Below are 25496 nucleotides of genomic sequence, written 5' to 3'. Positions count from 1 at the left end.
AAGCACCAGAACCCGTGACTTTGCATGAGTAGCTACTAACATACTGCGTGAGATTGAACATAAATGTTGTAATCCCTTAGACATTATTCTGTGTAAGAGAAATGCTCAGTAACACACATAAAAAAAAATAGTGTTTAAATGCAGACTCATTTACCTGAAAATAGCTGTACAAACTCACTGCAAATGCTGTATATTAGATGTTACTTTATTATCATAATACATAAACATTTTTTTTTAAACATGAACTTCCTCACATTTTTCATTGCAAAGCACATCTGTTTTGCTTTGTTTTTCCTCTTTTGCGCTCAGCTAGAATAGCTGAAATAAATACAGACCAGCTGGATTGACTGAAATGAATACCGACCACTAACTTTTCCTGGAGCACATGCACCTGCTGCTGCTACATTTTGCACAATTTACAGCAATCAACTCGCATGTCACCTACAAAAATGGCAACACTGATGCAAACTCAATCCTTTTTTCTTTTTCTTTTTTGCATGCAAGGGGAGCTTATTGCACATATTGTTTTAATGATGATGAATAAATTATACATAGTCAGAAATCTCATTTTATTGTCTCATGACAATAACATTTTGTACTCTTATTTTGCCAAAGCAAGCCCACTAAACTCATACCAGGCAAAAACTCCAAGTCCCTCCTCATTTTTCCTTTTTCATCTTTGCCGCAGCACATCTCACTTCAGCTTGCCCAGAAAGTCGATCAGCCCTTGGTGAAAGGCTCCGGGTTTGTCCATGTAGCACGCGTGGCGAGCTCCGTCCAACTTGAGCACAACGTGACGAGGAAGCTGGGCCAGGTTCTTGTGGGACTGGGCGCCCAGATTAGTGTCCAGGGCCCCGAACACAATGAGGGTGGGTGTCTGAAGAGTACATTACAGAGTCAAAATATGACTAGTTGATTAGCTTTGCACATAGAATAGTAAACCTTTTAATATAAAATTGATTAAAACTGTGTGGCGTACCTACCTGATAATGATTAGATTCGATTATTGTGTTGTGGCATCTTTCCTCACCTGGATATTCTGATACTGTTGTGGCGTGTAGCTGCGAGTGCCGACAGGCGCTATGGGAACGAAGCCTCGCAGCTGTTCGTTGTTCTTCATGAGGAATGGGATGGAATAATGTCCGCTCATGGAAGGGCTCACAAGCACTGCTGCCCTCACACCTAATGACTCCATGAACCTGGAGAGCAGGTCCACTCGAGACTGATCCGTCTTCAGGGCCTCAGAGTCGGGTGATTTACCATAACCTGAAAAAAAAAAAAGTATTGCGAGATTACAGATATACAACTATACTTTATACGCGAAATAGGGATGACCATTCTCATTGGGCATACAAAATAATTATTTTTTTAAACCACAAGAGGGCACATTGCACATTGTTGAGTCAATATAGGGGTCACAACTCATACCAGTTACAATACTGCGTAGGCTTGTGCTATCACATTTTACCTGAGCGTGTACAGCTAGCTCAATTGACCTTCTCTAAACTTGACTGATATTTGTACCTGGCAGGTCCATGGCTAAGGCCTGATATCCATTAGTCGCAAGTAGGGCCATGGTACCAAGTTCTTCCCATGTTTTGGATGTGAAGGCCTGGCCATGCAGAAGCACCACTTGTAACCTGCAATAAGATATATAACGATATCTCATCTGAGAATCCACCTCACTTACTAATTTAAGTCGTACGAGAGAGTTAAAGAGACGTTGATAGACATTGCTCAGCTGTGCGGCGGCGCTCACCTGGGCAGTATCTGCCGTCCAGCTCCGTCAATGGGTAAAGCTTCTCGGAAAAACAGTGGCGGGTCACCAGGCAGCTGTCCTGTGCGAACTGACACATTGATGTTGAGAAGCGGAGGCGGCGATGTCACCAAGAGTCCAAGTCTTTTTGCGTTGAGGGATGGCTCCATGCTGCCATGACGCATGGAGGGCAGCAGCAGGTACAGTAGTAAGGTGGCCATCAACACCATGCCGAGGACCGCCATACGATTACGCAGGAAATTCATTTATGTGAGATGAACGACCTGGAAAAAGTGGTGAGAATTGCATTCTAATGGATTTTATTTATACCCATTATTTGTTCAAATGTGTCTAAACATCAAAACATATACAGTATATGAATTGTTAAGTAAGTAAATGTTATCCATGACATATTAACATATACTTGCAATTATTTCTGACCACAGTGAACACTTCAAATACACACACTTGACATCTAATCGGTAGAATTAAGTATCATCTAGACAATATCATGAACATTGCTGGATTACAACTTCCTCCTTAAAAAAAAAAAAACAATAACTGATTTTATACTTTTACTAAATGTGCGTGTAGTTTACAGTAGTGTAAAACTGCATCTGTCATCTGTCATAAAATTTCGGTTAAGAGGCAAAACAAGGCAAGTCCCTAGTATGATGAAGTATTTCTACAGCACTGTATTACAACCATAACATTGTTAAATACCTCAGCCCATCACATCATCAGGTGAAAGAAAGCTAACAATATTAGCTAAGCATGCTATGCGTCTCAATGGAACGCTGAAGATTAATTAGTAGGATCTGAGTAAAACATACCGGAACAAGAGAAGACACTGCAGGACAGTCACTGACGATAAGACGATTCTGTTGTCTTTATCGTCATGTCTTCCGATTCAAACCTGTCGGGTTAACGTAAGCTGTTTTTAAGAGGCTTGACGTTGGTTAGCTTAGTATTCTTCTATGCAAGACCATCAAAGGAAAATGAGTGCATCTATTCTAGCAGACACTCGATGCGTACTTCGTAACGTTAGAAACTAGGTCGTGCACAGTTGTTTACTTTGCAAATGAACGACAAAGACATCTGCGGTAGCTGCTGTCATAGACGAAGGTTGATAAACATAAATTAGCTCTATATTACGTGTCATGTTAAAACACTGGCCTTTAAACATTTGTTGCTAGACGGACCACATTACGTGTTGCACACAACAAACGGCAATGTGGTACGTAATTTCCTGTAACTATTACTGCCTAATCGTGTGTGTAAAATATGATTTTGTCAGGTTGCTATTCAAGATATGTTCTTGAATGTAACTTTGTGTCAAATTGTCTCCATAAAAGCAATTTCATAAAATAAAATAAATAAGCATGTGTGTAAAATATCCTATTCTAATGCTAACATGAAGTGTAATATATATATACACGACGCATTCAACAAAAGAGGAACAAAATAGTGCCTAGACTGAACAGTTTTTCTTTAACTCTCCACCTGATATAACGTGCAAAAAAAGGTTTTTGCCTTATAAATATTGTATTGAAAATAGTCAACTCAGTAGTAATTTTTCATGCAAGCTTTTTTTTTATTCACAAACAAAAACGTTACAAATGTTTCCCCAGATTTATGTTTTTCGTGCTGCACTTAAAATCCATATCCCATGAATCTTTAGTTGTAAAATAACCAGATGGTTGACGGTTAATTTGATCATAATTATTTAATCCCCCCCCCCCTACTTTTATGTAATAAGGTTAACTCTGGAAAACACATCTGCAATGGATTCTTATTGCATTTATATGGAGAGATGTTGAGAAATTCCATGAATATTTCAAAATGTTGTTGATTGGTTGATTTGATAAAAAAAAATGTTTTGCAGGAAAAAGTGGTTTTGTTTAGAGAAGACAAAATAATTGCTGTACAAGTTTAACATATTTCAAATGCATTTTAATGTAAAAACAAAATAAAAAAACATATCTGATCAAATGAGAACATTAAATAGTCAGATACTTAATTAAAAACATGTAATCAAACATTGTTTGTTTTCCTGGTTTGGTTTCAGACTATAATAAATGTGAGCAATACTAATCTTGCAAACACTCCAAAAAATGTACCTGTAAATTCCAAATGAAAAATAACAATGCACTGTTCGTCCCTGTACAAACTTTATGCAGCAGCCTATTGCTCAACGGAAAACGTGTTAAAGTGCAGAATTCCATAAAGTTTGCAGCATTGTAAACATTTTGTAATAGCATTTGTGATATCCCTTTTACTGCCTATACATTTATGTGGCACAATACTCTTTTGCACACCGCACATCATGAATAAATACAGAACCTATTTTGCATATAAACTGTCCAGCTAGCGCCAGCTAGCAATGACTTAACAAATATACTGTATGATGATGTATCTTCAGTAGTCGCTGTCGTCACAGCTGCATTTTCAGGAACTCAGACAGGAAAACAGCATGCAAGCACTTAAAATTGAAATTGAGCCCAAAATGATACATATACTGCAATTGGAAGCCAATAAAACAGGTTTTCATGTAAGGAGTCTTTTTTCATAGCAGGACAAGAAAATTCTCAATTCTACATGAAAGTATATATTCATTAATAAAAGGCTTCATAACCTTTACTTTTCTTGTCCTCTCCCTAATACTCGAACAATTGTCCTATGACAAACTGAAATGCATTTGTACCGTTACAAGACACTAAACCAATACAAGGCTGAGATGAAGACTGCATTAAAAAACTTCCATAGCATCAGTAAACAAAGAAACTCTTGACTGCAACATCACGCTTCTCAAATAAAACAGCTCAGGTCCAGCCACATTGTTTTGGAGCATTCATTAAAAAACCAAAAGAAAACATACAGCCAGGTTTTGGTCAAGCTATTGGCGGTTTAAAAAAAAAGGTAGAATTATAAACACAAAAATATTATTTCAAGAAACTTCAGAAATGATTGTTGGCTGGAGCAGGAAAACAAGTTGGAGGTGAACAGAAAATGCAGATATTGATATGTGAAATGTTGAAATGATTATTCTAATATGAAAGATGGCTAATTCAGCACCTTGTGGCATAATGAAATGTTCAGCTTTTAGAACACCAACGTGATTAAAATTAAAACGTTGCAATAAAAGGTAAAAAAAAAAAGTGCTGTCATTTGTACTTATAATGCTTCTCCTTACGTTTCCAGTAATAAGGAAAAAAGTGTCTCTCTCAATACATTCTGCGGTCGAGTGTCTCACCATCTGGAGGTCAAGGACAGCATGGAGCATGAGAGAAAACATTACATCATATTACTCTTGTTAAAAGGGTGCTGGGAGGGCAAAGGAAAAAATAAGATGAAAATCTGGCTACCGTACAAAATAATTGATCCACTGTTTATTCAGCAGCAGTGTTATTATGAATGAGGAATTTGGAGCCATTTCATGTCAAACAGCCCAACTGTTGTTTTTTTGGTTTGGCACGAGCAGTGAATATTTTTAGGTTGCTTCATTTCCTCACTGTAACAGAGTGAGGAGTCCAAGCGGCACCAAAAAGTAAAGCGACAATGTTCCCAGAACAGAGGCGGCTTTATTCTGCCCCGTGGCTCTGAGCGCACAAGCCTCCCCGTGGTAGCCGGTGTAGCACTGGCACTGGAAGTGTTGACGGAAAAGAGCCAGCTCGGCCTCGCCGGGCTTGCCGCTCACCTTCAGGCCGCCGTCCTGTCGGATGATGCTGTGCGTGCTCGGGCTGAGGTGCAAGTACACGTCGGCGTCCGGCTGACCGCGCTGACAGCGGCCGCGCAGGTTGCACCGCGCTCGGCTGCACTCCTCCGCCGCCGTGGACGCGTTGAGCAGGTAGCGGCCCAGCGCCCCCATGAGAAATCCTTTAAGGTCCGAGCAGCTGCTTTCGCTCGAGTAGGACGAGTCGCCCCAGAAGATGACTCCCGCCGCTCCCAGGGCAACGCTCTCGCCGATGGTGGAAACCAGATCTGTCTGTAAAAGGCAACCACGGCAGGTCACATATTGGCCACGATGAACATAGAAACGTTTTCTTCCGGGGGCCACATACAGAAAAACAAAGATTCAAAGGCCACTTAAAAAAATATATATAATTTTTTTTACTTTAACTTATTTATTCATCACGGTCAAATCAATGAAGCAATGATACATTGTTTTTCGGTCATATGGCAAAATAGTTCAGGATTTCTTTTTTAGGTTTTGGGTTGATCCACTACATATCGTCCTCCACACTGAGCAGCAGCTGAATCCCAAGTCAACATTCTACACCACAACAAGAACAATCTGCAGTAAACTGACCACATTTAAGAACTATTCATGTGATGTTTTCACTAATCGGACCTTGACACTAAAGCAAATTGATGAAAGCATTTTTGTTTCTGAAACTGAATTATATATATAAGGCTGTGCAATTAATCAAAATTCAATTACAACTTCAATTACTACACGCCACAATTAAAAAAATCGGCATAATCGTGAACAAAAATAAAAGATTATCAATACTAATTTTGAGTCGTTTAAATGTATATATTTCCACCTTTTTATTTAAAAATGACTAGTTTAATAAATCTTGATTGGCCCAAAGGAACTTGCATAATTATATAGCGTTTCAGATAAATGTATTTGTCTTAATATTTTTTTTACGTGTTTAAACATTTTCATGTTTTGTGCCAAAAAAACAAATGATTGTCCCAATCGGCATTTCAATTATTACCAAATGAATCGTGATTAATATTTTCTTAATAAATCGAGCAGCCCTACTGAATTATCTTGATCTCCACAGTGGTACTGACAGTTACTATTTTAGCTGTAAATGTATGTGTTTTTGCATAGCTAGAAACGTTTAATCCACCCTTTAAAAAATATAATAAAAAATGTGGCCATGTCAAAAAATTTGGGTTGCAAGTGAGTGATGTCAAAATACCTTACTAGAAAGCAGCTAAGAAGAGTACTTGCTTACTCGCATATAGACGCAATCAACAATTTATACTTCGATTAACTTAACATGCAAGTTTTAGGAACGTGGGCCAACAAGCAAATTCCACACCGGAAGGCCTGAGCTGAGATTTGAACGCAAACCCCAGAACTGTGAAGCAGATGTGCCGAGCACTCGTTCACCATGCTGAGTTAGAATAAATGTAGGCGTTCTCATTGAATTTTTGTGACGTCACCACAAAATGTACCAATGATGGCGCAAAGGAAACTTGGTGATAACCACAGGACAGAAAATGGAAGTTACTGCAATGGAAGAAAGCGGTACAACATAGCTGAAGTGACAATAGGTAAATATCAACAATAAAAGATGCACTTTATGACCACCACTGTCCTTTTCTTACAAGTTAAAGATGAGGACACAAGTATATGATTAATAGGGGTGGGAATCTTTGAATGTCTCACGATTCGATTCCAATTTTGAGGTCTGTGATTTGATTCAGAACGATTTTTGATTCAAAATGATTTGATTGACAATGACTTTTGCTTCAATCAATAGATGTGCAAGGAATTGTAATGATCTACTCCAGTCTGACTCGCTAATGCTAATTAGCGCGCTACTCGCGGCACTTTGATCACTCAAAAGAACAGCTCCACGCTGAAAAAAACCCCCACTTTTATTGGAATAACTTGATCGTGACTTTTTCCTTCTACTCTCTAATGTGGCTACAACTTAACAGTGTATTAGACCGCGTGGAACCACACTGCCCCTCAGTGGCCAAATTGGGTACAACATGAACAGCGCTCCAAATAAAGCCACACACAGACAAAGGTAAGACCGTATAAAATAATTTAAATAAAATTGATTTTGGGACATTTAAAATCGATTCTGAATCGTACTAAATGAGAATCGATTTTTTGGCACACCCCTAATGATTAATGGCCATACAACAGTGTACTGCAATTTGTGTTTTACAATAATACATCACTACATCTAGAATTTTATAGATACCTAAGGCTAAAAATCAAGCCTCTCAAAACATCCACACACTGCTTTAATGTTGCCCATATCCTCCCCCTCTTTGTGGCAATCCACTTCTTCTTTGACAATCACGCTATGTTTTTGTGGTTCAATTCGAAATACGTAAAGTATTTGGTATGTGGGGCCTCAAAACAGTACAGTTTGCTGTTGGTGTGTGATGTGAATTCATGATTTTACTTTTTGTGACATTTATGGTGCACAATGAGATTGTAATGTAAAACAAATTTCACACTTGTATGGCTTAAAAATGTTACTTAAAACATTGGTGTACAGTCAGCTAATATTTTATGGCGGTGCACACCTGACTGACATGTGAACCTAAGCCCTGTGATGTAACATAATCCAACTAACCTCAGTGAGGCGAGTCATCTGATTGATGTACGTAGGTCGAGTGTAGACGAAAACCGGGCGTGCCAATCCCTCGCCAACAGACGCCAGGCGCATGGCCTCCTTCACCCTGTTGCGCACGAAGAGGCGCCCGTAACGTGTTGAGCTCAGCACGGATCCCATGTATATGGAGGGGAAAAGCGCCGTGCACTCCATCCACAGCCAGTTGAGCTGGTCGTTACGGGCCATCTCCAGCTGGGGGCAGCGACCAGTGTAATTCGTCAGGCCGTTCCTGTAGTCGTGGTTGTAGCAATCCGGAAACAAGTAGAAGCCCCACAGTTGATTGGGCCTCAAATTCTTTGCAAGTTTCAGCGTTTCCAGCATGAATTTGCGAGCGGACAGCTCAAACTCCTGCTGGGCCACTTTTGAAGCTTGCTCCTGGCTCCATGTTGGGTTCTTCTCGAGCACCATCTCTCGGGATTGACTTCGATAAATGTCTTTAGAATCCCAGTTCCTGATCCACAGTGGGCGCCACTCTTCCCAGTCGATAACAGCCAAACCTTTGGCCTTCGGCTCGCGTATGTATTTCTGCACACCTTCTGGCATCTTTTCATAATGTTCAACCAGGCTGGCAAGCTGCGGAAGGCCGCCGTTAACTGCAGTGCCATCATGCTCATAGTAAGGGTACAGGCCGAGGCGCTCTTTGTAGAATATGGTCAAGTTTTGTCGGACGAAGCCCTCGTTGGGCGAGGCCACAATATGAAACTGGTCCAAGGGTAAAGTGACACCGTGCCTCGGGGCACAGTCCTGCGTGGGGGCATTCCAAACCAGGAGAACCGGTGTCTGGGAATATAAAGGCCATCTTGTTTGCTTTGCATGAGTCGCACACACACCCGTCCATGTTGTTGTCACGGTCAGGATCAAGCAGTGCAGCCAGATAGCCTCCATGGCCAACGCTCACCTTTTCTCCTGTGACTCTGCCAATAAGAACACATCATACAACAATACTTTAGTTTTAGTTTGAGCTAATTATTGGGTACAGCGGACCCCCCTTCCCCCACCCCCGCATTTTTCTAGTTTCTTATTCTTTCTTTTTTTACTTTTTGTGTTTTTAAATACTACGAGCCTCGTCGTGTTTTGGAGTCAAAGTTTGTGGTATAGTTATTAATAAAGGCAGTTTTAAACACTTTTTCAGGGATCAATTACTGAGTATATCAATTACTTATGAAGATTTTTGATCATTTTCTTACAAAGACAAAAATAGTATCGTCATTATTTAAAGAATATATAAATTTGAAAATTAATCATCGACAGTCCGCAAACGCATCATTTGCGTTTTGTTGTGTAACTTCAAGTGATATCTTCAAATCCTTAAAAAAAAAAATATATATATATATATATATAATAAATAACTGTCAAGGTCCATACATATACTGCATACAACTTTACTTTTGACAGCTTCGTTAGTTTTAAATGAACCGACCACCGGGTTTAGCTCCAAGCGGAAGCTTTCAAATGTGCTGAGTTAGCTCAACGTGTCTGCTCAGTTCAGTCAGATCTGTTCAACTTCCTTCTACTCACCGATTGATAACTGGCTTTTCCACGTGCCTGCCATGAGAAATATAACCGTCATAATTCTTCAGTGCATGCTGTTCATTTAAAGAAAAAAAAATCGCACTTTGGACTCTGAGACCGCCGCAGGAGAGATGACTGGAACGACGTTTTTCAGTAACAGACCAGATATCTGATATCACTGCAGGGGGGTGTCCAAGTAGACACAAATTAACAATGCGATCATTTCCTCTCTATTTCGGATTATAAAAAAAAAAAAAATTGTTACTTGCTACAACAGTTTACCACTAACGCATATTTTCGTACTCATTAGATCAATATTGCTCACTTATTGATACCGCAAAGATATAAGTCCACCCCCACAGATAAAACCAATCGTTGGTTCCTCAATCGCTGCTGTCCACTGACTTGGCGGAAACAACTTCCGGTGAGGGAAGAAAATACAGCAGCTTTTGAAAGGTTCCTAGGATGCGCCTAGTTTAAGTGATCGCTCACAAGTTAAATATTATATTGTACGTATATTATACAGCACATAAACTAATACATTGTTTACGCTCATTACACCTCTTTGAGGGAAGTGATTTTGCGATAATATATCAAAGTATATCTTACCTCCTCTCAAAAATCAGGATAATTAGAATACAGCAGTTGTATAGTTCTTTGAGGGGTTCCTTCTAATCGAAGTGTGGTCGTCTCCGCTGAATAGATGAAATGAGTTGTAATCCACCTTTGGCTCGTATTTAAATCTCTATCAGACTCCACCTCTGATTGCCCTGAAATGCCTCACCAGTTGGGCGTCAACTGCACTGGAATTATAACTATTATTTAGTCAATGTTTTATTAGTCATCAGCTCACCAAAGCATGTTATATATTTCAAAACTAAATTTCCGATTGTACACATGACACAAGGTTTCATGTATCTACATTTTGTAGAGTAGAATTACCAGTATTAATTTCTTGAGATATTTGGGCCAGAGTGGTCATTGCTGTATTGTGGACATAAAGACAATTGAGAACTTGTAAGTGGCTCCACATATCCAGACTATCCTCACAAGACATTTAAAAAAAAAAAAAAATTATAAGTAAGAACCATTTTTGAAAAAGCAATAAAATGGGATTTGAATTCAGTACAGCCCTGATTCATCTCTTTATCCGTTAAAGATAACAATATTGAGGAGCTTTGCTGAAAGCATTTTCCCATGGAAACATTAATGATCTTTGCAGACCTCTGCCTCTCCTTCAGCACGCACTCAACTCTGCCTTTAAGAAAATCGCGTGGCCTTGCAATTTCCTTTGCAGGTGGGTCAGGTATTAGTCATCAGTGGAGGTCAATAACGTAAGATTGAAGTACAATTACATTTGATGTTGTTGAGGTTGGATTATTGTCAAATAGCTCATTTAAAACAGTGGACAAACTAAGACAGTAATACAAGCATTTGGGGATTTTTGTTATTAAATTAAACACACAATTGGGAAATACTACTAGTAGAGCAGAATTAAAGCTCATCTTTGATGTTGTGAAATCTGGTTAAATTATTAAATGCAGTCATTCCTCACAAGTTGGAATTGAAAAGGTTATTGTGATCCATTTGAACTGGATGTCCTGCAAATTACATACAACAATAAACCCAAAACACAGTGATGCATTTCATAGTGTATTTAAAAAAAAAAAGTTATAATAAATTAAATGTGAAATACCGTATGCAGAGAAGCAGCAACGCACACACTCAGCTCTCACGGCGGGCGTCTCTACTAATGTTCCGTGTGTGACATCTAGCCAAAATCATTGAAGCAATTCATTTTAATTGGAGGGCTACTGATTGTCAACTCCCTTCCTTATTACAAGCAATCACCGGATCCTTTCCCCATGCATAGCAAAGTCAAAAAGAAAAAGAAAGAATAAACAATGCTTAAGTGTGCAACTACTTTCCTTCTGTAGATAATACGACATGTGGGGAGGGAGTTGGTAATAATCCCCTTAAAGAGTTCAGTAAATCATACCTGAAAATAATCTGCAGCAATCAATTCAGGAGTCGAACACGTCCCATGTCTGCAACACCACACTTACATGCACACACACACACACACCATGTAAACCGAGTATGTTTTCCCAACTTGGCGCCATCCTACATCTCTCCCATAGGTGATCTATAAAGCGTCGCTAACAACAGATCACATGCAGAGGCTCAGCTCACATGACATCATCTTGACCACAGATGCACTTCAAATATATCAAGAGATGTGTGGTGTGTTGTCGGAACGTTTCTGGTCTCCAGGTTGCAGGGGGGGGAACCGCGGGACGGAGCTGACACGGCGTGTTTGTCTAGAGACGCTTCTTGGACATCGTCAGACTTCACAAAGGACGACGGGGAAATCTACGTGGATGCACGGGAGGTCCAGCTTGATGATTCCCTGCAAGAGACAAAAGAGCGTGTGTATAATCTTTACACAGAGCAAACGACTTGGCTGTAACCAGCAGTTTCTCATCTCAACTTCTGATTGTATATACACACACGTGTGTGTTATTCACAAGATTTTATGGTATTAGGATCTTCATTAGCTTTGGGGATTTTTTATTTAATTTAGATTTTATTTTAAAAATATATACATAAACACAGAATCATTTCACAAAATGTGTGCCTGGCACAGATGATCAAACGCTGTAGTATATATGCCAGGCCTGAAGGGGCGCTGTAAAGCTGCCAGTGGAATTAACAAAAAACAGAAAATTGAGCATGTGCAATGTAAACGTATAACAATGGCAGCAAATTCAAAGCGAACAACTAAAAATGCAAGGCCCGCTTTTTTCTAATTTATTTGTCCTGGGACCTGGTTTCAAAATATTCAGGATCCCCAAATGCCAGTTCCATGTGAACGAAACATAGACCCAATAAAATGTCAAAATAAGATCAAATAAACTTCTGTGGATGGGCTTTGATCAATTAAGTGCTACTTCTTCCGAAAATAGTTTCAGAAAATTGTCAAATGCCCATCGTTAATTTCAGCGCACTCCTCACCTGAGGTGTCAAGTTTTTGTAAATCCTCCTCAGTTTGGCTTTTTTACGGCCATTTTTTGTCACAATAGTCTCTTCGTAGAACTCGTGGGCCAGGTCGCCATCTTCATCCAGGAACAAAGAGCTGCGGCGAGAGAGAGAGAGAGGTAAGAGTAAATCTTTTGTGAGGTTCTGAGAATTACTAAATTGAGCAGATTTAAAGGGCTTCAGATGTGTTTATCATTCATTTGGGGAGCAGGTGGACGAAAAGCAGCTTCCAGTTCGACCCCTGGATGGGATGAGTTAGGAAAATGATCCTCCTGAGCTCAAGATCAGGGCTGCTGGGGGTCCAAAGCTTTTCTAACTGTTATTAAAAAATGCACAGCCCTTTAAAGTGCGAGTAGGACCCACAGACTGTGAGAAGTTTGGCTTTTAACATGTTATTAACAAGCTATTTCCTTTGCTATTAATATGGGGAATTGTGTGAAAAAGTGTGACTAAGATGACCAAAACTAATTTGACCTTTATTCTGTGCTGCGGATGGGAGGTGAGTAGCGCCCTGCTGTATGGTGTGCTTCTTTTCTCTTTAATTCAACATAAAACAGTGACACAAAAGCAAATTTTGCAAGAAAAAAGATGTCTTCTATTCCTTAGTATTGTTTTGGGAATAATTTTCCTGCATGTGTCTGACTTTGGGCATCATCTGTCATTTTTTTAATGTTCTGGGCTGTTTGGTATTCATTTGTATAATCCAGGTCTTCATTTTGTCGTCCATTTTCCTCTTGCGGCCACCCCTATCATGGTTGGCTACCGTTGTGAGGACCTTGAACTTTAAAATAATATATGCAATTTGTAGTTGACTAATTGTCACTCTTTAGACAGGCAGATTGACTGATTACAAGTTTGAAGACACCTCTGATCCTAATGGAGAGACTGTACTTTAGTTTAAAATATCCCTATGGTCAAAATATTTTCAAATTTTCAAGGTATTCCATCATTTTGTTCCAGGTCTGTTTCATTAGTTTGGTTTTTACACTATTCAAAAGCAATGCCTGATTTTCATTGGTTTATTTTCAGTTAATTTGTATGTAATATATTTTGTCATTTTCAAGTTATTTCAGTGACCACAGTGGATTTATTGATTTAATTAAAAGAGAGGTACCAACCTACAAGTTTGTCTATAATTTTGTACAAGGCACTTCCGGTTCTCTACCTTAGTGTCTCTTTTACCTTTTGGAAGAAAAATTTGAAATTTGCAACAGTGAGCAATAACTGCTGTCGAACATTACGCTAACCTAACCCCAACTTATCAATTAGCTAACCTAACCCCAATTTATCAATTACAAACATCACCAGCTGACATGGACAAAGTATGTGTGAGAATGTTTTCTGAACTAACACAAGTACAATCATTTGATTGCAGTCGTTTGCTTATGTTGTCAAAATAGTCCCATCCTGGCTCATAGGTGCATTTTTGACGGGTTAAGATAAACGCATACAGTATAGCGAGAGAGATGATGCTGCGGAGGAGCCACTTACCTTCGCCTGGTAAACACAAAAGGTGTTGCGCCTGGGAAACTTCGCGCTCTCGCCAGTGACTGCTCATTTCCATCTTTGGCTTGGTCATCGCCACTTCCTGAGCCAGAGAAAGGCCAAAATCCTTTGGATTTGGAGCCGCTGCCACCCATCTTCAGCTGCAGCACATAATTTACTTGGGCGGTGCTCTTAACAGTTGAATGTGACACCACTGGATGTGATACCTGGGAAACTAACAGACCCAAGAGATGTTTCTTCATTTTGATATAGTAGATATGATGATATGCATTACAATTAAACTGTATGTACAAATCTGATAACGAGTTGCCATTTTATTAATTAAAAGTGGTAAATCGGAGGGGAAACAATCTGAAACACCATGTAAAACAAGGGAACAGTAAGCATGATAATATATTAAAATAAAAAATAACTCTTGTATTTGTATCAAGAAGAGCCTCAAATAAATCAACCATGTGGGTGTAACGCGGAGAGTGAAAACATAGCCGAGTTCCCAGCAGGAAAGGCGAAGCTAAGCAGGCTAGCTCGGTTTGACTAAAATTACTGACAGTGTAAGTAACATGTCCAAATTTTACCAAAGCTATAAAACATAATTACACTACACGCCGCCTACTCTCTAACACGACTACACAACAGCAATAGTGTACCGTATGACATTAACTCAGGTCAGATTGCACTTAAGTGGTTTACAGAATGACGCTGTCAAAAGCTACGATTTAGAAAAAATGACAACTGTGGAATTCAGCTTTGTCAATAACATACCGAGCGAGGCCTTTGATCGTTTTTGAAAAAAATGTGTTTTTCTTGACGAACTCGATTTAACAGCTCTAAAATCGGGTGTACTTCACTAGACCTAGCAAGAGCGGTAGCTAGCGAGAAAAGCTATTGGATGTATTTCTTTGCTTTTTGGACGCTGGTGAAGGGGCCTTATCGAAACGCACCGCCCCCTGTAGGACAGGAGCTAAACTGCTCCATTACAGTACAGTACTGTATGCTGAACTATTAGAAGAAAGCGCTGGCCAGCGTCTTATATTAATCAGGCCGCACATATAATGGGGAGCTATTTTAATGCATAATTCATAAAATTTAAAAGCATACACGTAGTTTCATTGTGAGTTACTTATGACACAACACACCAAGTACCAAAGTACAGTCACGAATACCCTAAGATCAGATAGTTATCATCAGTTTATTAGATAATTGTACTACAGTATAAACACAACAAACACATATTTCCACAGGTTCTCTAAAGTGCCAACTTGTAAGGAGTGTTGCTAATCTAATCTAAACAAAACTAAATGAAATAAAATATATAGACTAAATGTGTTTTTGAGCTCACTATAAACAATGTAAACAAAGCAGCATTATTCTCAAAAAATACAGGAATTCAAATAGACTATTCACCCTGGCATGTATGACCCAAAACATTTAAATGAAAAAAATATCACATTGTTTAAAATTCAGTGTCTGCCTTTTTAGTAAACTTTATTAAAACATTTCCAAGTCTGATAGATTTCCCTTTGTTTTTTAGATGCCTTTCCCCCAAATGTCAAGCAGGAGCAGTAATCCTTGCCATGGCCTGCTTCATCGTGTCCCTGGTGCGAGCGTAGCGCCCCACTATCTGCCGGACATGTTCTTCTTCCTCACGCTGTAGAATACGCAGGAAGTTGCACAGCTCAGGAAAAGTGAACGCATGCCACTGTGAGGGAGAACAAAATGTAAGGCGCATGCCATGTATGTACCTTTATATATTGTTTTTGTCAAGTTTTCGGTATGACCTTACATTCACGTCACCAGTCTCATTCTCTTTGAGGACCAGACTTAAGACTTTTTCACTTGGTCCCGCACACAAGCGCAGATGGAGGGGATACTCATCGTCGCTCAGTTTCCGCATAGACACTAGCAGAGAAAAAAAAAAACATACAGCAGTTGTCATCTTATAGTCGAGTTTGCTCTCATTCGAAGATCTTACCTTGGTTCTGTCTGTCGGCGCGCTCAAACAGGGCAAACTTGGCTGGGTTGTCCACCAGTGTGAACTTATTGAGCAAGGCCTCGATGACTTCTCGTACCCGCGTTTGAGAGCTTATGTGCAGGTGTTTTGCAGCGTCTTTGGGGAGGTAGAAGGATGTCCGTCGCGTCAGCCGCCAGCCGTACTCGTGCTTCTCCTGTGTTGGGCTCTGGGGAGGAGGCAGGGTGATCGGACGGACGAGCTGAAAGTGGACTTTGATGAAACCAGTGTAGGAGCCATCTTTGTTCTGAAAAGAGGACGGAATGAGAGTCATCAGCGGTGCCACTGCATTCATTACACCACCGAATTGTATTATTTTTCTTTCATTCAATACGCTCTTAAAAAAACGGTGGGTTAAAAATAACACAAATTGCTCAGAAGTGGACATCTTCGGATATGTACTGGTCAGAAAGTACTGAAACGTGCTATTCGTGTTGTTTGCGGTTGTGGATACAGAGACCACATCATGACATTTTACCAGTTAATATACAAACTGCATTTATAAAAAGGGAAAGTGAGTACAAATTAGGAGGAACAGACATTTTTTCCAAACCTAAATATAGAACAAAACAAAAAGAAAGATGTATTTCAACCCAAGGTTTTGTAAAACAAAATCTACTCAGTCTATTTTTTATTTATTTTTTTAATGTGTAAAAGCACAATTACTGCAAATATATATATAGCACAAGGACACACAGTTGAATTATTTCGAAATATTTTGTAGTATTGTTACACTGACCGCTCGCTGTCATAATTATATATATTTTTTGACCAGGGGCAGACAAAACAAGTTTTACTTCTTTCTGTCCCCTTTCATTTCTTTTACTTTACTTTGAATTTGAATATTGCCTTATATTGTCTTTTTTACAAATGAATGAAATAAATGATTGCCAAGAAAAATGAATGTTGAACAGTTGGATATTCCAAGTTGAGAGAAGGCCAAATGAAATTCACCTGTAAAGGTTACAGACATTGCAATTTAGGTTCATCCTGACATCGGAAAGATGAATATCCCGAAATTTTTGATGACTAGTGTATCTTCGTTATTTTCTTAGTGTGTGTGACATACAAATTATGCCTAGTAACACAACTGACATAAACTTGAAATCTTAAATTGCATTTTATAATAAATGAAGGATTATTTATGTTGTCTGTAGTGTACAATCTAAAACAAAAGCGCACGAGGCAGTGAAATATGTCACTATCATTTTAGCTATGGAGATTCCCACCATTTTATTAATGTAAAGGCCCCACAAAACAGAACAGAAGATGCCATGAGAAAAAGGTCAATCGTCTCACCACCACCATGTAGAGATTGCTGTTAATCTGAGCATTGTACTCGTTGACCTTCTGATGAACTTCGCCAACACTTAACTCCTGTTTGCGCCCGTCAGTCTGCTCATCCTAACAAGAAACCAGCAGCTCCAGTTTAGTAAAAACAGAAAACATGTCCTTGGATTTTTGAGGTTGAGAAGAAGGCAACCAAACAGTGAATAATAAAAGAGACGTGTCAAAAAAAAAAAAAAGGCAACACAAAGCTCACCATTTCCCATTTGACCATGTGACTGAAAAATTCACATACAGCTCTGCTTGAAAATCACTGAATGCTTCCCCGATTGCCAAAGTCAGCGCAAAGGTTCATGTGCATCGTCTTGTACAAAAGCATGATGACAATAACTAGTCTGCGCTCAATGCCCCCCCCCCCCCAGTCTCATTTGTACCACCACATTTACATTCGCTCCGCCCTGACCATAAAAACCCACCGTAAAAACGCCTGTCAAACAGCATGTTATTGTGTCCATTGTGTGGGAGGAGATATAGCGTGCTTCCGATAATGGATGCATTAATTCTAAAGAATAGCTTCATTTTACTGTCACCCAAATAATGTAATGTATGTAATGTACAATCCAATCCAGTGATCAAATGCTGGCTGTATTAACAATTTTGCTTTTAAAAAGAGAATAAAATATTTGAAATTGTCACATTTAACACTATATTTGCTATTGTGGTTATACAGTGCTTGTAAAAAAAAAAAAGAGTCTACACTCCCTTGTTTAAATGACAGGTTTTTGTTGATATAAAAAAATCAGACCAAGACATTTTGTTAAAAAAACTTTTTTCCATTATTAATGTGACCCATATAACTCAATTAAAGTCTTTCTTTTTGAGAGAGGAAGTAAAAAATAATCAGAAATTATAACTGGAATGTCACAATCACAATCAGCCATCTTAAATGGGAATCAGAACTCGCTATTTAAAGCGCTTCTGACGTTCTAGTAGTCTTTTCCTGACTTTTTCTTCTTCTTTTTTTTTTACAATTTTTTCCAGAAGATGCTTGTGAATCAAAACATTCTTCTTATTATTTTTTTAAACAAAAGACAATGGTGTTATAATAAAAAAAAAAAAATTGCACCCCAAATGTTAGTTTAATAATAACTTGTGGCTGTCCATCAGATGTCACTACCTAATTGGTCCTAACAACAAAACAGATGCTTTGTCAACCCACTGCCTCTCATCAGCACTCTCCTTAATGACATTCCCGACAGATACCGTAAGAATGAGAGGGCATAAAAGCGAGCCGTGGAGGACATATGGCTGTACTGAACACTGCTACAATGGTACACTGCTTTTATCACTTTTTGCAGTGACATGCACACACAGAAACAGATGTACTGCATATTTCAATGCAACGAAAAGTTTGATTGAGACTTTACTCCTCACCACATTTGTGTCCGTCTCAATGGAGTCAATTGAGAAATCCACCTGCCCTGCTGGCAAACTTCTGTCTGCGCTGCAGTCCAGCTGGATGAGCCGTCGGCATCTGTGGTGACAAGTGTAGCAGCAATCTGAGAGAGAGAGAGAGAGAGAGAGAGAGAGAGAGAGAGAGAGAGAGAGAGAGAGAGAGAGAGAGAGAGAGAGAGAGAGAGAGAGAGAGAGAGAGAGAGAGAGAGAGAGAGAGAGAGAATGTGCGTTTTAACATCACAAAATTCCACATTTTGGCTCATGTTGGGCGTCAATATACACATTCTTGTGAATTTGTTTCCATGGTAACACAGCACATACATATCTGACACATGTTTCAAGGCCTAACACATCCCTGACAGATCTTCCTACAGGTTCGAGGAATGGTAACAACACAAGCCTCTTGCATTTGACTGTTAACACAACTTCGGCTGTGGAATCCTAATTCTTCATCTTATCCTGCAACGGAAAAGCGTTGAATTCATTTTTACATGCTCGGAATCAGCTCACACATATTCTCATGATGCATCATCGTCGTCATCGTCAACGCGGCTCCCGTTTGCAGGAACATGATGACTCAACAGAGGCTGACAAACAGGCCCGTCATCCTGCCCGGTTTGATTCAGATTTCGTGCTTCTGAGCTATATAGGTCATCGCCTCCAGTGCACATGCTAACTATAAAAAAATCAATTAATTAAAATCAAATAAAAATGAATTGATTAGAAGCTAATTGTGGTTGTTCTGGCCTATCTCCACCTTCAAGTTTTATTAATTGTACAGTATTTTATTGCATATTTATCAGAAATCTATCCACCCAGGTAGACAACATTTTTCATTATCAGCATTGCTTTCCTGTGCCTGAATGTCTCAAGGAAACAGTTCTACCACCTGAAAAAAAAAAAATACATTTTTTGCCTTAGTCCTCACCTTGGACTTAGACTGTAACTCCTACAAAAATAAAATGGCAAGAACAATGTTTTTTTTTATTTGCATGATAATGCAAAGAAAATATATGAAAAATAAAATGTCTGTCTCCGGCTATTGATGCAAAAACAGAGCATGCTTTTTGTGGTTGGATGATTATAATCTATTATCTATTAACAGGCTGCTCTAGCTAGCCTCTCCAACAGATTAAAAAAAAAAGCTGCTGCTCAAGTGCTGACTAGAACTAGAAGAGATTTGACAAATACAAATTCATATTTCCTAATTACACTACTACCTCATATTGTTCTTTTTTATTTTTCTTACGACTGTGACTTTGCCCCTCCTTTGCTGGCTGATGTCGAGAAACCAACAGATTTGATTATCAAACTGCTCTATGTACTCCAGCGGATCCAAAATGTTGCTGCTCTAATGCTGACTAGAACAAGAAGGACTGACCAGAAGACAATGTGGACAGATGACATTGTTCATGATCATTATCTTTCTTACAGACATTTGATAAAATTAGGCAGTTTTAACACATCATATTAGGATATGCAGGGTCAGTATAATAAAATTGTTTTATTTCTTAACACAGGGGTAAGCTAGCTTTCCTGTCAAAAGAACCATTTTAGGCCAAATAAATAACCAAAAATCTGTGAGTAGCCACAAAACATTTGAAGATTGTGATGAAGAAAACAGCAATAGCAGCATCCAATACGTTGACATTCATTTTCTTCTACCTGTCATCTTCCATTTTGGAAAAAATAAAATATTGGTAATTTTTCATATTTAATTTTTTATAATGTTTTCTGCATTAAAAAAATATACATTTTATGGCTTTTTTTTTTCCATCTTTTTTGCTATCAATTCCATGACATTTTTTTTGTCAATTTTGTGGTATTTTAGGGACTTCTTATGATTTTGGACATTTTATGGTTACTTTTTGAACATTTTCTTGTCTGCCTTTTTCATTCAATTATGCATTTGATGGTAATTTTCTGCTTTTCCTCGTCCTTTTTGGACATTTTACTGTCACTTTTCGGACATTTACGGTTGGCATTTAAAAAAACTTTTTCAACAACATTTTGTGTCTTTTTATCTGACAACCTAAAAATTTGGAATCTGACTTAAAAAATGTTTTTATTAATTTGTATGTATGTATTCATGTATTCATTTAAAGAATATTTTATCTAAAAAAATAAAAAATAAAAAAATTCTACAAATGAGATTTACAGGGAGCAATAGAAGAGGGACTAAAAGAGCCACATGTGGCTCCAGAGCTTATTTATTCATTTATATGTATGTATTCATTTAAATAATTTTTTTATCTAAAGAAAATGAAAATAAAAATGTTACAAAAATTTTTTTTTTTTTACAGGGAGCCATAGAAGAGGGACTAAAGAGCCACATGTGGCTCCAGAGCTGCAGGTTGCAGACCCCTATCTTAACAGAAGCCTGTTTACACTATAGGCGGAGTACTTACTAGTGCATCGTAACGCCTGCTTATAAAGACCCCAGATGAATTCTCCACACAGGTCACACCAGGTGAGGTGCGTGTGACCGTAAGGCTGAAAATCATGACCCACACCAGCTTCTCCAGACGGGGCCTCGATGCTGACGGTGTCCCCAACCAAACGGACAACGTGGAAGTGACTGCCGTGACTTGGAGCGGCGCGTGGCCTCGAGGCCGCTAGCTCAATGGGATCATTGACACTGAGGTCCTTCAGCTCAATCAGCTCACATTTAGACATCCTGCTCGAAACCCAATCACGGACATGTCAAGTGAGGTGTTGATGTCCGTGAACCTGTGTGGTCTGGGATCCACCACGGCGACCACATCAGTATTTGAGGACTCGGTGAGTGTAGTTCAGCATGTCACGTTCATGTGTTTATTTGGGTGGAAGAAGTACAAGATTTGGCTTGGATGCCTCGCCAGCTTCATGTGCCGCTGCAGCGAAGCACAGGTCACCACCAGCCCTGAGGAGATGAAACAAAGCAACTGCTTGAAATCATACACAAGTTCACGCTAGAGCGCACTCTTAAATGCTTGGACCATAATGTAATCTTCCAATCTGAAACATTCGCTTTTACTGCAGTTGACAGCACAGTGCAGTTGAGACATTTGTTGTTTATAGACTAATGTAAGCGTCACACGTGCCAAAAACAAGAGATTAACTTCTGTTATCTGATATCAGGATTCATGCGAAAACATAAAAAAAAGTGGGACAAGATGATGAGGATAATCCTGTACAATACAAACGTGACTCTTCATACGAGTATTCACTGCATGTGACTGAGTGGAAAACCAACATGTGTTGTATGTTGGGGACAAAAAAAAAAAGCAGGTCAGAGAACAAACATTACTTCACAAACAAAAACAACAACAACAACCTCCTCTTGAGGATTTTAGGAATACCACTGCTTAAATGCCAGAAAACGTACAATATTATTTGTTCACATTGTTTATACTAAATGTCAATATTAGGAAGAGCATATATATATATATATATATATATATATATATATATATATATATATATATATATATATATATATATTCCATCTTTTCCAGAGATGTTGGCTATTCTGTCCTTTTGTTGTGCAGTAATACGATTACTTTTTTCTTCTTCTTTTTTTTTTTTTAATCTGTTAAGCAATTCTGGGCAAACTGTCAAGGTTTTTATTTTCAAACACATGCTCATATGCTACAATTACGCAATCATCATTTAAAATGTAGGGTAATAGCACATATCAAATATCATTTTAAATGGATACATTTCATCCCATGGTTTTTAATACATGTAGTTTTGTCCTAGTGTGTTTCATGATGTTGTCATGGCAACGTCTCTTGCTGAGATTGAAAAAAGACCATCATGCAAATAATTTTTTTAAATGTGTTAACATAAAATCAACTGAACTCTTATTAGTGAATCTGGCTATTATTGAAATTAATATGCATATGAATAAGTAAGTACACCCCAAAAAAATTTGAATTGACTCACATAGTGATTTTTATGTAACATTAAAATTTGGGAAATTTACTTGCTTCAATTCAAGTACAATTCAACAGAACAGGACCTCTGTTTATAGCAGGGGTGTGTTATGTGAAACCAAATAAGTGTTTAATCACCTCACCTCATCCTATTTTTTACATATACACAACAAATTAATGGATTACTGAAATGTAAGGATAATACAGTAGTTGGTTCAAGTTACTGCAAAAATGGTAACAACAAAATTCTCAATATTCTCAGTTGGAAAGGATCATGGAAGTTGACACACATGATTTGCTTTCACGGGCCACATTAAAAGATGTGGCGGGCCCGATCTGGCCCCCGGGCCTTGAGTTTGACACCAGTAATACGGGCTTCCTATTCGGTACTTGTCAAACTAACCAAACTATAACGTTTTTGACTTTGAAAATGTCTTAATCAGAAGCACATAATTTCTTCACACATTTGTTGACCATTTACAACAAAATGATATCTATAGCTCCATGTCATTAAAGAACATGTGACCCCATGCAAAAGTGTGCACATCTTGCTAATGTGCTACCACTATTATTTAAACCACTGCATAAATTCCAACCATCTACTCTATCTTCTCTTTCTACATGTGAAATTTAGTGGCATCGTTTTGCAGTGCAGGCGCTGCATTGTGAGTTGCATATGAACAACCCGGGATCTATATTAGTGCCAAGTGGGTCACCGCACGGTCCATTTAAACCAACTAACAAGAGAACATTGTAGTCCAACACTACTTTTTGTGTGCAATAAGTGTTTAAAAGCCCGATGCGTGTCGAAAAAAAAGTTCACAATGTACTGTCATTATGCGTGTGCGTTGCAAACGCTCAGCGGTTCAACAACCCGGATTAAGATTGAAACAGAATAAAGACAGTGAAACGCACATGAATCGCATCCTTTGACAGGTTGAATAAAACCACGTTACCTTGATCAATTCATCCCCGGAGGCTAGAAGTGAAGAGGAGACGAAGTGACTGAATGCAATTTGTCGATGAGTTAACGAGCAGATGGTCCTCTTCCGACACTCGCTCACCTCACTTCGCGCATGCACAAAGCGAGGTTGTGGGGATTACTTTTTAATCCCGTATGGCTGTCAGTGTCCAGCATTCAATATAGAGAGGAATCCCCTCTGTCGGAAATCCCAGCAGAAAACACACAGCGTCTTCTCTGCTGTTGCTTATTATCTGCTGCAGCCACCAGTTCATATAAATGCAGCCCATAATAATCACTGTCATACTTTATATAAGAAATGCACAAAATTCAATTTCTGGAGGAAAAGATGGAGAGGAAAAAAAAAGAAGTGTTTTGAATATTTAATTTTGCCCCATTTGGACATCACTCAGAGGGAAAAAACCCTCAAGGCTCAAATATGGAGATCAGATAGCTAACTATAACAAATACAAAGCTCATTGTATAATTGTATCAAGTAAAACTACTTTATAAATTGGTTTTATTTGAATGAATTATAAAAGATACATAAACATGACCATTGCCTTGCATTGGAGTATTTATTTATGCATGACTGCATTGCATAAATAAATTATTTTTCTAAAGGTTAAGGAATAAAATCTGATAGTGGAAGAAAAGACTAGTTGCACACCACATTGCAATCTGTTGACCGTCTGTACAAGTGTGTGCAGGCAATGCACAGTCACAAGCTTATTTGGCAGTAATTGGAGCACAATAACCAGAGGACAGCTGACCAGTGATGGTCCATTGAGTTGTTGGTTGTGGAATGGGTGCGATTAGTCTGAGAAATGGTGTGCATTCAGTCTACTATGCAGTAGTTTGCAGGCACCAGGGCGGAATTTTATTGATATATTTGTGAATGCAGCCCATCCACCATGAAGCAATTCAATAAATTGATACATTAATTCAATAAAATATGCACATGGGAAACAGGATGTTATTAAACGTGCTAATTTGTAGGCTTTACACTATCAAGATTTTTCAGCCGATCACAGATCAGCGATCAATGCCTTTGAAAAAAAAACAATAATTGATATATATTTACTCTACAGTCGACTGCCACCGTTCGCGGGGGACTGGCTTGGCCTACGAATATTGAAACCCCACGTATTAGTGATGCCCATTGAAACAAAACATAAACACCCAGAAATTCAACAACAAACAAAAAAAGCTTATAAACATTAAATATTGCATTAAGCAATTGGGCAATTTAAGAAATTACAGCCGAACACAAATTTTGGATAAAATGCAAATTAACATCTGATCCGATGCAGCTGATTGGACCAGTATAAAGTTAACTAATTAGTCACTCGTGAAGTAAAAATTATTTAACAACTGGACAATATTCATTTAACTACCAATCCATCCATTTTCTGTAGCGCTTGTTATCTTGGCCAGGTCACCATTGTAAAAGTCTCAACTGGTCTTTTACATGGGTAAATAAAGGTTGAACAATTAATTATTACAAAAATAAATAAAGCCAACATGCATGATTTTGGTATGTGTGGAGGGTAGGCGGTCAGATACGTTGTACATCAAATAAGTAAAACCTAAAGTATTGACTTTTTTCTGCTAATTATTACAAATAATGAGAAATTGACCTACATCTAATTGTCACCACAATGATGATCTTTGAGCATAA

The 25496-nt window shown here is 38.6% G+C and overlaps 4 protein-coding genes across 5 annotated transcripts; all 4 read right to left on the bottom strand.

Annotated features, from left to right (window-relative positions):
• Nucleotides 1–184: 184 nt before the first annotated feature.
• abhd14a (abhydrolase domain containing 14A) lies at nucleotides 185–2953 on the bottom strand. Its single transcript, XM_086087183.1, has 5 exons — nucleotides 2590–2953; nucleotides 1760–2040; nucleotides 1525–1640; nucleotides 1031–1266; nucleotides 185–877 (listed from the first exon to the last, which is right to left on the bottom strand). Exons 2-5 carry the CDS (start codon nucleotides 2020–2022, stop codon nucleotides 695–697), a joined length of 798 nt encoding a protein of 265 aa, XP_085943309.1. The 5' UTR covers nucleotides 2023–2040; nucleotides 2590–2953; the 3' UTR covers nucleotides 185–694.
• Nucleotides 2954–3687: 734 nt separating this feature from the next.
• On the bottom strand, nucleotides 3688–10338 carry hyal2b (hyaluronidase 2b). Of its 2 annotated transcripts, none has more exons than XM_086088151.1 (3): nucleotides 10252–10338; nucleotides 8092–9044; nucleotides 3688–5741 (listed from the first exon to the last, which is right to left on the bottom strand). In XM_086088151.1, exons 2-3 carry the CDS (start codon nucleotides 9013–9015, stop codon nucleotides 5265–5267), a joined length of 1401 nt encoding a protein of 466 aa, XP_085944277.1. In that variant the 5' UTR covers nucleotides 9016–9044; nucleotides 10252–10338; the 3' UTR covers nucleotides 3688–5264. The 2 variants fall into 2 exon arrangements, with proteins under 2 accessions (XP_085944277.1, XP_085944276.1); XM_086088150.1 differs by lacking the exon at nucleotides 10252–10338 and adding an exon at nucleotides 9649–10045.
• Nucleotides 10339–11282: 944 nt separating this feature from the next.
• Nucleotides 11283–15081, bottom strand: tusc2b (tumor suppressor 2, mitochondrial calcium regulator b). Its single transcript, XM_086087683.1, has 4 exons — nucleotides 14950–15081; nucleotides 14173–14401; nucleotides 12658–12778; nucleotides 11283–12052 (listed from the first exon to the last, which is right to left on the bottom strand). The coding sequence occupies exons 2-4, from the start codon at nucleotides 14319–14321 to the stop codon at nucleotides 11987–11989; spliced, it is 336 nt and encodes a 111-aa protein (XP_085943809.1). The 5' UTR covers nucleotides 14322–14401; nucleotides 14950–15081; the 3' UTR covers nucleotides 11283–11986.
• Nucleotides 15082–15357: 276 nt separating this feature from the next.
• rassf1 (Ras association domain family member 1) lies at nucleotides 15358–24077 on the bottom strand. The gene is made up of 7 exons (XM_086087682.1): nucleotides 23811–24077; nucleotides 21346–21839; nucleotides 18917–19041; nucleotides 17495–17599; nucleotides 16160–16442; nucleotides 15971–16086; nucleotides 15358–15886 (listed from the first exon to the last, which is right to left on the bottom strand). The coding sequence occupies exons 2-7, from the start codon at nucleotides 21611–21613 to the stop codon at nucleotides 15737–15739; spliced, it is 1047 nt and encodes a 348-aa protein (XP_085943808.1). The 5' UTR covers nucleotides 21614–21839; nucleotides 23811–24077; the 3' UTR covers nucleotides 15358–15736.
• Nucleotides 24078–25496: the final 1419 nt, after the last annotated feature.

Source organism: Leptonotus elevatus, chromosome 10 (genome assembly GCF_054856555.1).
Source record: "Leptonotus elevatus isolate MCC_2025b chromosome 10, RoL_Lele_1.0, whole genome shotgun sequence".
Lineage (NCBI taxonomy): Eukaryota > Metazoa > Chordata > Actinopteri > Syngnathiformes > Syngnathidae > Leptonotus > Leptonotus elevatus.
This window is presented reverse-complemented; position numbering and strand designations above follow the sequence as displayed.